The 16,768-nt window shown below is 46.0% G+C and overlaps 1 protein-coding gene across 1 annotated transcript; it reads left to right on the forward strand.

Annotated features, from left to right (window-relative positions):
• Positions 1 to 13,910: 13,910 nt before the first annotated feature.
• LOC103633683 (two-component response regulator-like PRR1) lies at positions 13,911 to 15,562 on the forward strand. The gene is made up of 6 exons (XM_008655391.4): positions 13,911 to 14,185; positions 14,262 to 14,448; positions 14,573 to 14,740; positions 14,925 to 15,006; positions 15,115 to 15,371; positions 15,475 to 15,562. The coding sequence occupies exons 1-6, from the start codon at positions 13,911 to 13,913 to the stop codon at positions 15,481 to 15,483; spliced, it is 978 nt and encodes a 325-aa protein (XP_008653613.1). The 3' UTR covers positions 15,484 to 15,562.
• Positions 15,563 to 16,768: the final 1,206 nt, after the last annotated feature.

The following is a 16,768-nucleotide window of genomic DNA, read 5'->3' on the forward strand; positions in this document are numbered from 1 at the left end:
ATCCCTGCCATGTACATTGCCCCTATGGGGTAAGGCTGAGGCCGACGAGTGCTTCTAGAATGGCACTCGGTTTTTCGAGCGGTCTCTCTAGGCACAAATGATATGGGGGCCACCATGGGCCCTCGCGGTTGTGTCGAGACTCCTGGGCGGAAGGGGTTGTGCATCCAGGGCCCCGGACCACTTCCTCTTTGCCGTCGAGGACGAAGTCAAGGTTCGCAAAACGGATTGCTGTTTTGGGGATTCGATCGACGTCGTAGCCGGCCATCTAGAGCCTGGAGAGTTCATAAGGAATGCGCAAGGCCCCTACCTGCGGTGCTAAGTGTCGATGTTTCAAACCTCTACTCCGACAAGTAAATTTCTATGTGTGTGTCCTGCGCATCGGATGGTGTGCTTGGTGGGTGCAAGGTTTATGCTGGTTTGGGCAGAACGTCCCTACATCTAGTCTTCGGCGTCCCGTGCTACCAACACCTTTGTTGTTCAATGCTCGTAGTAGGGGTTACAAGCGGGTGGTAGACCGATTCTCTACTGCGGCTCGGTGCCAGGCATAGTTAATGTAGCCGACCACTTATGGCGATCAGTCCTAGACCAGACGAGGAATCCACCTGAGTGGCTTCCCTTCGGTTCGCTCGGCCCCCCTCTGTAGCTCCGCAACACCCGACTCTAGGCTCGGTGCCTCAGGGTTTATCCAGGGACGGGCGTTTTCAGGGTAGATGGTTCCCTTATTTCCCCGTTGACTAGTGGTCCCCGGTAGTCCGGGGGCTCCTTGTTCCATGCGCGCTCTCTGACCGGCGGGCCCTAGGGGCCCGGGGATCTTTTCCTTGACAAGAATCTAGGAGATAAGTCAACACTTGCGGGTCTTGAGTGATCAATGTCACATATTCTAGATTTGGCGTGGCTTCTATATCTTCTTGCCTTCTTTAGTGACGGTGATTGTCTTGTAGTCAAGATAGCGCAATAGTGGCGTGCCTCGTGGCATCGAAAGAAATTGGGGCTTCTGTATTAGGAAGATGTCTGTTGTGAGCTTCTCTGCTACTGTTGAACCAAGCATCGGTACAATCTTCGACGAAGACGAAGAACTTGATGATATATCAACAATTTCTTGAGAGCTATATACACTCGAAAGAGGCGGCTGTGATCTGATTATCATGTGAAATTAAAATATGTATATAACGATCGACTAATCTAGAGGCGAAAAGGAATAAAAGATAGGATGAGTGAATTTGCAATGAAAATGTTTACGAACGAATGAAAGATATATTATTAGTTAAGATACTTAAAAATAGTTAGTGATTTCTGATACAGTGCGGATCTGAGCCACCTCTAGTACTGTGACAACCACTAGAATCCTAGCAAATCTCCGGTGCGGATCTGATCCACGTCTAAAATGCGACAACCACCAGACTTCTGGCAAATCTTCAGAGCATACATAGCCCCTGTTTGTTTCAGCTTTTTGGAGCTTCTGGCCACCAAAAGCTGTTGTAGACTGCCAAACGCTTAGGTTTTCAGTCAGCTTTTATAAAATTCGTTTGAGTAAAAACTATTCAAAATTAACATAAACACATAATCGGTTCAGTCGTTGCAATAGTAGGAATCTGTCACTTTCTAGATCCTGAGTTCTATGGACACCTTTATCTTCCTTCTCACGTAATCCTAATGATACACATATTCTCTAAACAGCCAGATTCTCCCTACAGCTAGATTTTCAGAAAAGCTGGTCAGAAAAAAGCTGAACCAAACAGTCACATAGCTTTAGCTACCCAGTGAACTCACCTAGTTTTGTCGTATTCGGTTGTACGGACAATACTTTTCTTCTCGATAGCTCAGCCAGTCACAAGTAGGCCAAGCCAGTGATCAGTGCTGCTTCCTACTTTTTTTTCAGAATTATTAATTCGATCTGTGTGTTCTGTCTTCTGTCTGCATAGTACATGCCAATTTCGTACAGTAGGATGTTATTCATCTGTCCTTGTCCTTCCGTTGCTTCATTATTTCCGCCACCCAAGACTTTCTTTAGGTCCTGTTCCCGTTATCTGCTAACAGTGAGTTGACTAATAGCTTATATTTAAAAATTGGACAACACTATTACACTAGCTTATATTTAAAATTTAATGCTGGTCTGATATAGTTTTACGTACCAACAGTTTTATGAGTTATTGTAAGGTGTTTTTTTCTCTAAAAAGGATGTTTCGAAAACAGGTTCACGAATAAAGTTTATTTGCCTTCTCACAAAAAAACGCAGAGTAGGGTAAACAAACTAAAAAAATAGAAGGGGACAGGCCGGCTGCTTGCGCGGCCACCACACACGCGGCCGCAGGGAGGGACTACACGTCCAACGTCGTCGTCAGACAATGCCCCTCGTAACATCACAGCGGCAGTGCTTCACCTTGCCGACAATGCCCATGTCGACCTCAGCTCGTAACATTAGCTAATAAAAATATTAGAACATGGAGTATACCTTTACAATGGCGTCAGCCTTTCCTTTACTACGTCTAGAGGACCAGTAGAAAAGAGCTTAAAACATGCAGTATAGTTTATTTTTTACAGGTAAGTTCAGTTGCATATATATATATATATATATATATATATATATATATATATATATATATATATATATATATATATATATATATATATATATATATATATATATATATATATATACTTATACTGGTCCTAGTACTAGCGATTGTAAAAAATGATAGTGTAAATAAATAATTTTACAACCGCCGGTATAGCGCTTACTAGTGGAGATTAGATTAGATCTCAGTATTAGTGTATGTGACAAAGCTGAAGAAAAGCTGAAGACATCTGAGCGGAGATGGGGCGCCCTCCCTCCCCCTCCCCTCCGTGCCCCCTCCCACCGCCGCCACCCTCCCTTGGCCGGCCGGCAGCCAGCCATTCCTGCCCCCTGCCGGATCTGCTGCAGGCTTCTGCGCAAGCCCCTCTGGCTCTTCAAAAGATTGTCTCCCAGTCCCTATCGCTCCCCTACAACGCTTCAAACCCTGCAGACCGACAGCGACCGGACAGATTCAATGCCGCTCCACCAGATCGCTCCTCCATGATCTGCTCCGCCGCTCCCATCCCTCGGGCAGCCCCTTCATCCTTCGGACAGATCCCATCCTCGAGTCCCACCGGAACTCTGAAGGTAATCTGTGCAGGACAAGATTCAGCTACGAAGAGAAGGCCAAATGGCAGGCAGTCGAAGCCCATTCAAGCTCTCCTTTCCCAAATCAGAAGGCCGGTCGTTTCGCCAGCTTTAATGCAACGTTTCAACCGGAGCACGCGCGCTACAGTAAGGGAGTGACAGCCCATCCTCATTCAGAGCATTCAACGCCTACAAGCCTGAGCCCTCCGAGGAAGGAAAGCAGCAACATTGAAGTCGCCGATGCAGGTTGGGAGATGGTTAAGCCTCCCTTCTGGTGGAGGAAAGACAGGCGCAACGCTCGCTCTGCCCAGGCCTCGCAAAGACCCATCTCCAAAGAGGAGCAAGAAGAGAGGAAAAAAAGATTTTTGAAGCACGTTCAGGGTAAGTGCTGTAATTGTTTCGCCACCAACCACAGAGCTGCAGCCTGTACTAAGCCCACTAAATGCTGGAGATGTCACAAGGATGGGCACCAAGCCTCTCGTTGCCCCTCCTATAAAGAGAGCAGTTTGAAGATTGTTGAACAGCATAGCAAAACTTCATCTCCAATCTCTGAACCACCGTACAAATCCTACCTCCAAGTTGTCAAGGGTGGTCACCAGGCCATGGCCACATACCCCGGCGACCCGCGCGCACGGCCTGGGCGTGTGGACTGTGCGGTGTCGGCAAATGGAGAGATTAAGCATGAGAGGGACAGCCTGGTTGGTAAATCGGTGGTGTGCTCTCATGATGGCAACAGCCATGCCTCAGAGCCCAGGCATGTCATTGAAGCACTATCCGAGCAACTAGGGATCAGAGGAAACAAGATGAAGGTTTTGAAGCATCACCCGGAGCAGTACCTCATCATCTTTGAGGAGCAGCAAGATCAGAGAAGGGTGCTACACCAAAGTCGCCTCCATCACCGTGGCTGGGTTTTCTGCTTTGCTGAGTGGAATGAACAACGCTACAGCTCTGTGGCGCGCTGGGACTTTCATGTTCGGCTACGGCTGGAGGGTGTCCCAGTGCACGCCTGGAACAAGGACGTTGCTGCCCAGATCATTGGAAGCCACTGTGCCATCCATGTGTTGGACGAGAAGACCATGCCTTGCAAGCGAACTCGCACTTTTGATCTATGGGCATGGAGTGAAGATCCTAGCAAGATCCCCCGCGAGGTGAGACTAACCATCACTGATCCTGATAGGGAGATGGAGGATCCAAGGGGCATCAAGCACGGCCTTTCTTACAGAGTGCTTATTCACTTGGAGGTGGTGGATGATCTCTCTTTCTTCCTTGGTGGGGGAGCTGAACCTGGCCGGATGCGTCGCTGCATGTTTGAGTGGCACTATGGTGTTCCTGACCATCTGGGAGCTCGCAGGGAGCGTGGTCGTGCTGTCGCGCGTGACCCCCTGCACCGGCGTCGTGACGACCATGAAGACCATGATGACGACTGCAACGATCGCGGGCGCCGTCGCCATCGCAGTCGCTCGGGGTGGGAGCGGGGGGGCCTCTGCCATGGTAAGGTGGAGGACTGCGTCTCCTCTAGTAGGCGCCGCTGGAATCGCACTCCCACCCCTTTTTGGCGCCGCCCCTTCGAGCCCCCCCCACCTTGCCTGGGGACATGGTGCGCAGGCGTCGAGCACTAAGCTCATATGGCGCCCCAAGAGGAAGCCCTCCGGCAAGCGTGTCTCCTTCGCCAGCCCTTTGGCTGTGGTCCTGGGAGTGAACCCTATTGTGCAGCTTCTGGTATTCTCCCTCTTGCTGTTTCTACCTTTCATCCACGTAATGACCCAATGCTTGATGAAGTGCTATATGGTGCTGCTGTTTCAGAAGCGCAAGCGCTGCGTGCATCCAAGATTATGCAGTTGATCCATTCAGCGGAGGACAGGGAGTACATGCTAGCTGCTCTTCCAGGGCTGACCAGTGAAGCTACCAGGGAGCACAACATCCAGGTGGAAACTATGCAGGTGATGGGGCCTGCCCCTTTGGTGGCGCCCCTGCAGGAGGAAATCAGGCCTAATTCAGAGGTACACAACATTGATGATTTCCTGATTTCCATATCTAAACCTATCCCAGTACCATTACTTATAGAGCAATCACCAGGTGACAATTCTAGAAATGTTGAACACATCAATGATTTTCCTAACCACACTCCAAACAGCGAGAGCCACATGCATCATAACATAGACAATACTAACCACAGCTCTCCCATGCAAAAGCAGCGTAGAAGCTCCAGGCTAGCTAAAAAAGCTGAAAGCAGAACCGGCAAAGGGACTATTCAAATTGCAGAAGACCTTCTAGTTAAAAAACTGAATGCTCTCTCCCCCAAAAAGATATTGACAGAGCTTGATGTTGTGGAACAGCTTGCACAACATTTTGAACAGCCCCTATCCGAGAGGAAAGCAGAGGCGATCATCACTCTGGTGAACCATGGCAAGCAAAGCAAGGGCAAGATGAAGAAGAAACTCCATGCTGGAGGATCTGTGGCTCTAGCACCGCTTGAGATGGAGGTGGCTTAGGCCTTGAGTCTACTCTACTAGCGTCGTTGGGTTTCATCATGTTTAATCAAGGTGTTGCAGTGGTCTTTTTTAAAGTTTCTGATTGTCGAATGTGTTCTAGTCACTCCAGTTTGGGGCTTAGTTGCTGTTGGCTGTATGGTCTACATTTAGTGTACGGACTTGGGTTTGGCCTGCTTTGTTTGGGGCTTGTTCAGCCAGCACGCCACCCTCTCCTCGGATTGTTACCTCATATTTCTCCAAAGATCTTAGCGATTGCTCTTTTATCAAATGTCAGTTTTAGACTGTAAGATCCTTTGCTGGAACGTTAGGGGTCTTAATGCAGCGGCAAAACGGGCAAGTGTACGCAATCTAATTATTTCCTCAAGAGCCTCGATTGTTTGCCTCCAGGAGACCAAAATCTCAGTCTGGAATGACATCCTCCTAAAGGAAACTCTAGGCCCAATCCTAGCAAATCAGTCAGTGTTTATTCCAGCAACAGGGGCGTCCGGGGGAATTATTGTCGCTGCTTCCGATCGTTTTTTTGACTTACAAAGTCTCTCGTCTACGCCACACACTGTTTCTGCTAACATTGTCTCTAGAGCGGATGGCACTTGTTGGACAATTTCTTCAGTTTATGGCCCACAGACAGAGCAAGACAAAATAAACTTCCTCGCCGAGCTCTCCTCGCTTAAAACTACAGTAAAACCGGCTTGGTTGTTACTTGGTGATTTTAATCTAATTTGCTCGGCGCAAGACAAAAACAACAATAGAATTAGCATGAACATGATCCAGCGGTTCAATAGAACTTTAGATGACTTGCAAGTTATGGAGATCGCTCTCAACGGCAAACGATTCACTTGGAGCAATGGGCAAGATTCACCTACGTTGTCCAGAATAGATCATTTCTTTGCTACAACTGAGTGGCTTGATCTCTTCCCAAATTCGGACCTTCAAGCGATAGCGTCCATGGGCTCAGACCATTCTCCATTATTCCTACATGGTAATGTTAATTATAACTTTTATAAAGGTTTTCGCTTTGAAGCATTCTGGTCTACTCTTCCCGGTTTCTTAGAGATGGTGCAAGCATCTTGGAGCCAGTCGGTAGATACGAGAGACGCAATCTTAAGGCTACATATTAAGATGCGACGTTTGGCCACATCAATAAAAATTTGGAAAGAGCAACAAGTTGGTAACATTGAGCTACAATTAGCCATTGTTCAGGTCGTCCTTCTCTGCTTAGAAAAAGCGCAGGAGTGGAGACAGCTCTCTGAGATTGAACTTCACCTGCTTCGCTCCTTGAAGGCTAAATCTTTGGGGCTAGCTGCCATGCAGAAATCAAGAGCGAAACAACATTCGAGATTGAAATGGATCAAACAAGGTGATGCAAATACTAAATTCTTCCATCTGCATGCTAATATTCGACGTAATCAGCATTTCATAAAAGAGCTACAATCAGAAACAGGCATTGTCATGACACAACAAGACAAGGAGGAAGCAATATTTAACTTCTATAATTCCATCTTAGGGGTTCCCCCAGCCAGAAATTCCTCCTTGGATTGGACAGCCTTAGGATATGAGCAAACTGACCTTTCAGACCTCGAAGCTCCTTTTTCAGAAAACGAAATTAAGAGGATTATTCATCTCATGCCTTCGCAACGCGCTCCGGGCCCAGACGGTTTCATTGGGCTGTTTTATAAGAAATGTTGGGACATTGTAAGAAGCGATTTGTCCGAGGCGCTTTGTGCGTTTTACAATTTACGCACTAACAAGCTGCACCTAGCGAACGAGGCCAATATTGTGCTCCTCCCAAAAAAAGAGAATGCTTTGCACCTTACGGACTTTCGACCGATCAGCTTGATCAATAGCCTAGCAAAAATAATCACAAAGGTAATGGCTGAGAGATTGGCTCCAAAACTGGGACAACTAGTATCTCGCTCACAAAATGCCTTTATCAAGGGAAGGTGCATTCATGACAATTTTTTATATGTCCAAAGAGTAATCCAGAAGCTGCACAAATCCAAGAAGCCATCTCTCTTCATCAAGTTGGACATAGCAAAAGCTTTTGACTCTGTTAGCTGGGCATATCTTTTGGAGGTGCTGGAAGCTTTTGGTTTCGGTAGAAAATGGAGAAATTGGATTTCAGCTATCCTTGCTTCCTCTTCGTCGCGTATCTTCATGAATGGCAGACTAGGAAGAAAAATCATTCATAAGCGTGGCCTTCGTCAAGGAGATCCTCTATCTCCGATGTTGTTCATCTTGGCTATTGATCCACTTCAGAGAATTATAGAGCGTGCTATTCACTCGAGCGTCCTCTCTCATGCCCTTCCTAAGCCGGCTACTTTGCACTGCTCACTCTATGCTGACGACGCTGGACTATTTGCAAAGCCGTCGGCTTCTGACCTGTATGCTTTAAGGCGCATCCTCCAGACCTTTAGTGATTGTTCTGGTCTCAAGTTTAATATGAGTAAAACAGAGTTGTACCCTATTCGGTGTCATCCTGGTGTAGTTGAGGCACTGCTTCACTGCTTCCCTAGAAAGATTGCCTCTTTCCCTGGAAAATATCTTGGTCTGCCCCTTCACACTAGAAAACTTAGAAGAATTGAGATGCAGCCTCTGGTTGACAAAATTCGTGCAAGGCTTCCAAGATGGAAAGGAAAATTGCTCTCCAAAGCGGGTAGATTGACTCTCGTTAACTCAGTTCTGTCCTCTCAACCAATCTACCACCTAACGGTATTTCCAGTCCAGAGATGGTTACTGAAGCAAATTGACAAAATTAGACGAGGGTTTCTTTGGAAAGGCGAGGAACCAGAAGTAATGAGTGGTGGCATTTGCCTGGTGAACTGGCCAACGGTTTCACGCCCAAAAAATCTTGGTGGTCTTGGAGTGGTAGACCTGGAACGCTTTGCTCGAGCTCTTCGAATCCGTTGGATGTGGTTCCAATGGAGAGACCGGGACAGGGCCTGGACGGGGCTTGACACCCATGTACCAAAGAAGATAGAGACTTTTTTCATGCTTCAACTTCGGTGACAGTTGGCAATGGGACCCTTGCTTCTTTCTGGTTCTCCAATTGGATTAATGGCATGGCGGCGCGTCTCATTGCCCCCAATCTCTTCATTAAGGCAAAGCGCAAAAACATTAAGGTACATAAGGCCCTGCTCAACAATACATGGATTTCTCTTATTTCTCCGGTTTCTGGGGAAACTGAAATAATCGAATTTGTGAGACTTTGGGAAGCCATCCATGAAGTCCATATAAATATTGAGGAAGTAGACAAAATCAGATGGCGCTGGACATCAGATGGCGAATACTCTACCAAGAGTGCTTACCTGGCTCAGTTCCACGGGAGTTTTGCCAAGCTCAAACTTTCTCCAGTTTGGAAGGCGAAGACAGAGCCTAAATGTCGGTTCTTTGCATGGACTCTCCTCCATAACAAAATTCTAACGGCCAATAATCTTCAGAAGCGAGGTTGGAATAATGATCCTATCTGCAAGCTTTGTAAGCGCGAACCGGAGACGGTGGGCCATCTAGCAAAAGATTGCATATTCACAAAATCGTGTTGGAGTTGGCTCAGCTCGTGGTACAACCTCTCCTCTCTGCCAAAGTTGGACCAGTGCTCGTCGGTCTATGGATGGTGGAGGAAGTGCAGACTAAAAGTAGAGAAAACTGCTCGCAAGGAATTCGATGGTCTCTGTATTTACTTTTGGTGGGAGATTTGGAAAGAAAGAAATCGAAGAATCTTTCATGGTCTTGAGAAGAGCGAGCGAGAAGTGGCCAACTTCGTCAAAGAAGATTTCAACCCGCAAAGAGCTTTTAGTTAATTTTAGCGTTTTAGCGTTTTGTTTGTGTGGCGTGCTGGGTTTCTAGTGGGCTGTTTTGCTAGTGCTTCTTTTCTTTTCTTTGCCCCCCTCTACCCTAGTGTTGTTTTTCCTTTTCCCTTCCAGTGTTTGTAAGTGTCCCTTTCTAATAAATTTTTGGCCATGGCAATGCTCTTGCCGTGTCCTTTTTCAAAAAAAAAAGTATTAGTGTATGGCGAAAGGGTACAACTATCACTATACCAAGACCACTTAATTTTTTAAAACTCAGTTTATCAGCTATACTAGTAATATGCTACTGAATTCAATGACTACAACACACCTTTCTATTTTAAAGCGGAGTACTCATTCTTGATAGAGATGGTTGTACTGATATAACCCCTTAATCCAGAATCACAAGCGCTCCATTATACCCATGTGCTAGCTATATATTTTATAAACACGCTAGGTAGAAATTTTTTTAATCACATAACCTGCCATGTTGCCTTGTAACATGCAACAAACCCATTATACATGCATTATCGGTGATGTAGTAATAGTTTATTTTGACCTTTTCCATAATACAACTCCTCATGTGAGTGTGAATATGTAATTTGACTTGGACTTTCTATGTTCTTCACACCCTCACATAATTTGAGTCTAAGTATCGACTTATCTCAAGGCTGCTCAATTTTCTATATTAACATGAGGCATTTTATACCTTGTAAATATCGCAATATTTCTTTTACGGGTTTCATTGTCCTAACCCTAGATCCTTCTAAAATCTATCAAGCATCCTAGTTTTGAATGCCAACATAGAGAGAGTACGTATTTGAGCATCCATAATGTTTTGGAGTGCTTATGTGTATGGAACCGATTCATTCGATCGATCTCATATTGGTTCCTAGGGCCTTGATCACTCTCCAACTTATCTTCCTTCACTACTACAACAAGTGTGCAGTTACACACATGCATACTGAATTTCTTAAAAATATTATTTATATATATATATATGTATTTTGCAATAGACCTAATACCTCATTCTTTCTATCTCGGTGAATATCAATTCCTAAGATGTATGATGCCACACCAAGATCTTTTAATTGAAATATGAGGATAAAAACTTTTGGTCTCAAATAAAAGACTCTTATCACTGCTTCCTAATAAGATATCATCCACATATAGCATGAAAAAGATGAATATCCCATTCTTAAACTTTGCATAAATGCAATTGTTCTCGATGTTTTTATCTAAAATTGCTAATAGCCTTATCAAACTTGAGATACCACTCTGTCGACGCTTATTTTAATCCATAGATGGATTTCTTTAGATGACATCTTAGATTTTCTTTGTCTTAACTTTTGGGTTTAGCCATGTACATTTTTAACTAAATCTCCATTAAGGAGTGTTGTCTTTACATCTATCTAATGTAACTTTAAATCATAATGAGCAAGAAGTTCCTTAATTATTCTAAAAGAATCTTTTGTCGAGACAATTGAGAAAGTCTCATTATAATTGATTTCTTCGGGTTAAGGTTTGGGAAATTGGGGGTGAAGGGTTAAGGTTACAAATTGGGTTACAATTTCTTTTATCCTTCTTATACTTGTTATTTTAAAGGTAGGAACACGAATTCGACGCTTGAGAGGGGGTTCAATCAGATTTGTCCCATAATCCAAGAGAATCTTGCATCTAGGGTTAGGATTCGAGCATAAACCATGGCTCTAGTACCACTGTTAGGGTTCTATGACCTTAGCTAGTGACCTTAGCCACTAGAAACCATATAACATAGGAGTATACCTTTGAGATTGGGAGGAGATGGCATACAAGTAGCAGTCCGATGATCGGAGTTGGTGAAGACCATGATGGTGGTCTTTCCTTCACTAGCTGCACAGAGATTAGATCGGATCTCGACTTGAATGTAAAGATAAAGAGGGTACAACAAACATTGCTTTTCATATTTACCCTTTGGCTATTTATATATGAGATGTGAAGGAGACCACAACCAATGCAACACGTTGTTGCATCCCCGGCCAAGACATGTGCATGATGCCCTAATCCCTTATATGCCAATTAGATACAATTTCTTACCCTTCAATGCCATCGCCAATGGCATAGAAGGGATTAGTACATACAATTTTCTTACCCTTATATGGCACTAGCGATGGTATGGAAGGGTAAGAAATTGTATTTGAGTGGTATATAAGAGATTATGATATTTGTGATGGCAACTAAGGTACTAGATTACAACACAGAGAGAATTTTCTGTTAATAGACTAGAATATGAGTCACCTAGAATATAAGCTCACCTAAAGTTGATCGAAACATTTACATCTCAATAGACTACTAGTTAGATGCACATGCATTGCTACAGTTTCTATATATCATATAGTTAGATCTTGTTAAGCCCGGCCCAAGCATGGCCTGACCCATTATCCACTAGGCCCATGCGGCTGGTCCAGCTCGATCACCGTGTTGTGTCTGGGCCTTAGGTGCGGTATGATGGGTTAGACTCGAACACTCGGTATAGATCGGTTTTATTTTTTCTATAGAATATAAAATACAGAAATATGTGTTTTGGTTAGGTGGATGTTAATATGAAGTCAACAACTATGATTTGAACCTACTTATGTATAACTTTACTTTATCTTTGCACAACAGAGAAACCAACCAAGTTACATTCATTTATTTGGACATATTACACACTACATATACTGATCACATCGACGACTCGATACGCCTGATGGCCTGAGTCCATATTGTCATGTGGTTAATTTAATTCCTAACAGGCATATCACTGTATTATTTAATGATTAAGTACTACATAGCAAAAGATCAGTATATGTATGAACGAAGCTTCATTGGGGCAAGATATAGATGTAGATATGAGAAGGCTAAATCCAAGAATGAGTGGCGTGTGAAGCTCGAAGCCTAGAGTCGAAGCTCGAGGTCCATCTCCTCGCCGCCGCTGGAGGATGCGACGGTGCTGCTGTCGGTGCTCCGCGGTAGAGTGGCAGAGGCATGGGAGGTCCTTCTCCAGATGCGCATGTTGTCCACAATGTAGTCGCCGCACCTGCTTCCCACTGACGACGCACGTCGTCGGCGCCGCCACACATCCTGCGCCTCCTCGCCGCGTGCCGCCGCCGTCGCCAGGCGGCAGGGCCAGCGAGAGGTTCATCGCTACTGCTTGTGGTGGAGGCGACGAGCGCTCCTCCTCCATGTGCCAAATGCAAACAGCTCGCGATTCCCATGCTAGCTAGTTGTTCCAAGAAGTACTTGGCGAGAAAATATATTAATAGTCAGTTTGCGACAACAACACCGCTATGTATTTGGTTAGATTTAGAGAGAGGTGGCGAAAACGATTCTATGTCCAAAAATGGGAGAAGCTAGGACGAAAGCGACAGAAGCACACCTTGAGGATTCAAGAAGGACGACGAATTGGAGAGAAGCACTATTGCTAGTGTTGTGTGGGTTACTAACTTACTACTTGAGATAAATGATATGTATCTGGTCTAATCCTTTCTACAACACTAGTAAGGTGCTCGTGCATTTTCACAATGTCTATATACCATATGAATAGATTTTATTTTAATAAAAAATAAAGAAATATATATGTTCTATTGATTAAATAGGTGTGAAAGTGAAACTAACAACTAAGGTTTAGACTTCCATTCATACATAATTTTACTTTATTTTTGCATTCAACGTGAAGTGCGACACGGACGAATGCTTAGTACAGTACAGTAGATATAGAAGGGTGAGAAATCGGAATAGCGAGCTCCACCCAGTCGAGGCAAAAACAAGCTGACCGTGCATGTACGTTCAAATTTTTCCTTGAGAGTTAAAGCAGACCTTTACATAATCTATACTACCTATTAAGGGTGCAAGGGGTAGGCTGCCTCCCCTGGTTCTGCCCTCGGTGAATCTACACCGTCCAATGGCTTCTGTAAATCTACACCGTCCGCCCCTGCTTACGCCCACGTTCGTCCTCGTCTCCACGCCCACGTTCGTCCCCCGCCTCCCCCTATCCCACCCCGCCTGAGCCGCCGCCCCTGCTCCCCCTGTCCCGCGCCGCGGTGACAGGATCCGAGAACACTCGTACGCCGCCGCCCCCTCCACCGCCGTCGTGCGAGAGGGAGGAGGGACCTCTGGATCTCCGTGGGGCGTGGAGGAGTGGGACGACGCACGCGGAGGCAGCCCCGGTCGGTTGCTGCTGTATCCGTCCAGGATCGGGGGAATTCCAGGAGGCAGGTGAGCATTGCGCCGCGGTTCTTCTTCGTCTCCCTAGCGACGACAACACTACTGTTTTGCGCCTGGATTCGAGTGGATTGGGTTGGATCGGGTTAGTCATTACTCATCAGTCGAGTCTGGTTCTAGACTGAGGTTGTTCGTTCGTTCGTTCGTTCCGTGGACGGGCTTCGCGGCCGAGCAGGTCGGGTCTCAGGCGAGCGCAGCATCGGCGAACCCCGATTCCTCGAACAGAAACTAGGCGTGCGCCGCATTTGCGAGATGAGAGCCGCTGCGCCGGCCGCCAGGAGATCATCGTGCGTCCGTGCTGGGAGCCAGGTGCCCCAGCCCTTCCACCTTCCACGGCTCCACGCCTTCGTTTGCAGCGCGCAGCGCGCCCGGCCACTGCCCTCCGCCGGCGCTTCCCGGGCACGGGCACCAACCACGCCCACGCCCACGCCTCCGCGGCCGAGCGGCACCGCCCAGGCCCCAGGCACCCACACCGGCACTGCCCAGGCCAGGCCTTGGCTCCGTCTCTACGGCCAGCTTATGTATCTGTTAGTCAGCTCTCTCACCTACAGCTTCCGTAGCCTCCTAGGCTTGTAGCTACCATAAACTCTGTAACTCTTGTAGCTACTGTGATTGTGCTTGCTGTGACCATCCTCCTGTTCGATGGAACCGTGCAGTGATGTCCAACAGAGACGAGGTGTCTGTTGTTGTCAAGTGCTTGCGGCTTGGCGCCGCCGAGTACCTGGTGAAGCCGCTGCGCACGAATGAGCTGCTGAACCTTTGGACCCATGTGTGGCGGCGGAGACGGATGGTAAAGGGCACTATGCTGACTCACCTTAACCTCTGCGTTTAGAAGCATGCTCTAGGCTGAGATGCTCGTAGGTGTTGATGTACCGCCGTGAATTATTCTTTAAATCGAGTGCTGGTGTTGGCAGCTTGGTTTGCCCGAGAAAAACTTCTTCAATGACAACTTCGAGTTGGTGCTCTCAGAACCTAGCGATGCCAATACCAATAGCACCACCCTCCTCTCAGACGAGACCGACGATAGGCCTAAAGGAAACACGAATCAAGAAACAGGCACCTCAAAGCAACTTGAATACGAGGTAATGAACCAAGCACCCATTTGGAAGATTGTTGCAGTCCAGTTTTTTTTGTTTGTCTAGATGTTTCCAGTTCTGTTGTTTGATGTTGCCACAAAGATCTGCCCTTTTGGCTCTATGTTGTATGTTGATGACATGCTAACAATATACTTGTTTAAATGACCTTCCACTTCTTTGCGTGTTTCAGTCTAATCCTTCAGTTGCTGAGCCCGACCAGAGAGAAAAGATGGAGGGTGTTCCAGGCTCTGCCCTAGATGCCAGTAAAAAATGTAAGATGTTTCAGCCGGACCTTTGTTCTGCTCTGGAATATCTGGTCTTGTATTGTTAATCACCTTTATTTCTCTATCTATTTTCTGATAAATTATTTTAATTGCCAGCCTCTCCGAGAAGAGCGTTTTCACGCCCTATAAAAACTAACCTGAGGGTTGCCGAGTCGTCTGCATTTCTAGCATATGTCAAGTCAAGCACCCCAGCCACCAGCTCATTTGACAGCGAATTACAAAGGGGTGGCAGCCGATTAGATTCCTTGGATAACCAGGGTAATTGCTCTAGCGCAACCGATAGAAGTGACACCGGTACTGATGTAAATATTCGGAACAAAGAAGCTTTTGAGATGCCTGCGCAGTACCCTATGGTATGGTTTTCTTCCTCTAACATGCATATGGAGCGAAGCAGCGAAGGCCATAATGATACTTCAGGAACTCCACCTGCATACCATTTCCCATTTTATTATCCAGGGATGGTAGAGCACAACATGGCACTTTCGTCGGCGCAAGATTTTCAAGCAAACATAAACAATGCTCAAGCACATACACCGCAAGAAGGCACATTTAAGATTTGCCATTATGCAGGGGAGGTTGGTGAATTCTGTCTTGTTTTATCTTTAAGCTATTTCTAATCTTCAACATCCTCCAGATCTGCAAGTTTGCCCATTCAATAGTTGATTATATACTAATTTGCTGTTGTAGCTCTTCTATATGCAACATGATAGTGGTCCTGATTGGCTGATTTTCATTCCAGGTGACATATGATACAGCTGGGTTCCTGGAGAAGAACAGAGATCCACTACACTCTGAATCGATCCAACTACTATCATCATGTAAATGTGAACTTCCAAAACATTTTGCCTCTGTCATGGTTGCTGATTCTCAGAATAAATCAAGTCTGTCATGGCATTCAGTAATGGATACACAGAAACAAAGTCTTGTCACGAAATTTAAGGTACTGATTCAAATCTTCCATTCTTTCATCTTCACAGTAAATATTGTCAAAAATGGTTCTCTAGATCTCTATGCTTTTGGTCTATATAAGTTGTATACAGTTTCTTGGTAGTTCTTTTGATTCTTTGTTCATAATAATACCTTAATGCCTTATCATTCTTATATAAAGTTGTATTACATTTAGCCATCCCAATGCTCAGTCAGTTCCTATATCATAAGGGAGCAGTTGCCCGGTTTCCTTGGACATTTGGATCCCCACCGTCTGCAACCGCGTGCTCCTCATTCATTGGGTTTGGCTTCTTGGTCTGCCTCTGGTTACTCTTACCTATGTTTCAAATGCAATTTCAATCTGTCAGTTGTGATTGCGTTTGATTGATTTCTGCATCGAGTGTCTGCAATTCGCGAGGATGGTGGCATTGTTTCCGTGAACTGAACCATGGATCACGTGCTCGCAGGACTGATGGGCGACCATCTCGCGTTGATCGTGGACCGGCTGCTGACAGAGTCGACGCTGGAGGCGGCGATCGGCGGTGGGAAGCAGATGGTCGATCTGTGTCAGGAGACGATGGACGTCGAGTACTGCCATCGCGGGCTAGGCGGCGGCTCGGTGACGAAGGTGGTGGAGTGCAGGATTTGCTAGGAGGAGGACTGGGACACCTGCATGGAGGCCCCCTGCACCTGCTGTGGCAGCCTCAAGGTACCTGACCTCATTAATCACGCTATTTTTTATTTGGGACCAAAATAAATGCTCTTGGTTAGACAGCAGATTCATGATCGTGCTATGGTGATTATGCAATTGTTTCTCAGTTTT

This window comes from Zea mays, chromosome 7 (assembly GCF_902167145.1).
Source record: "Zea mays cultivar B73 chromosome 7, Zm-B73-REFERENCE-NAM-5.0, whole genome shotgun sequence".
NCBI lineage: Eukaryota > Viridiplantae > Streptophyta > Magnoliopsida > Poales > Poaceae > Zea > Zea mays.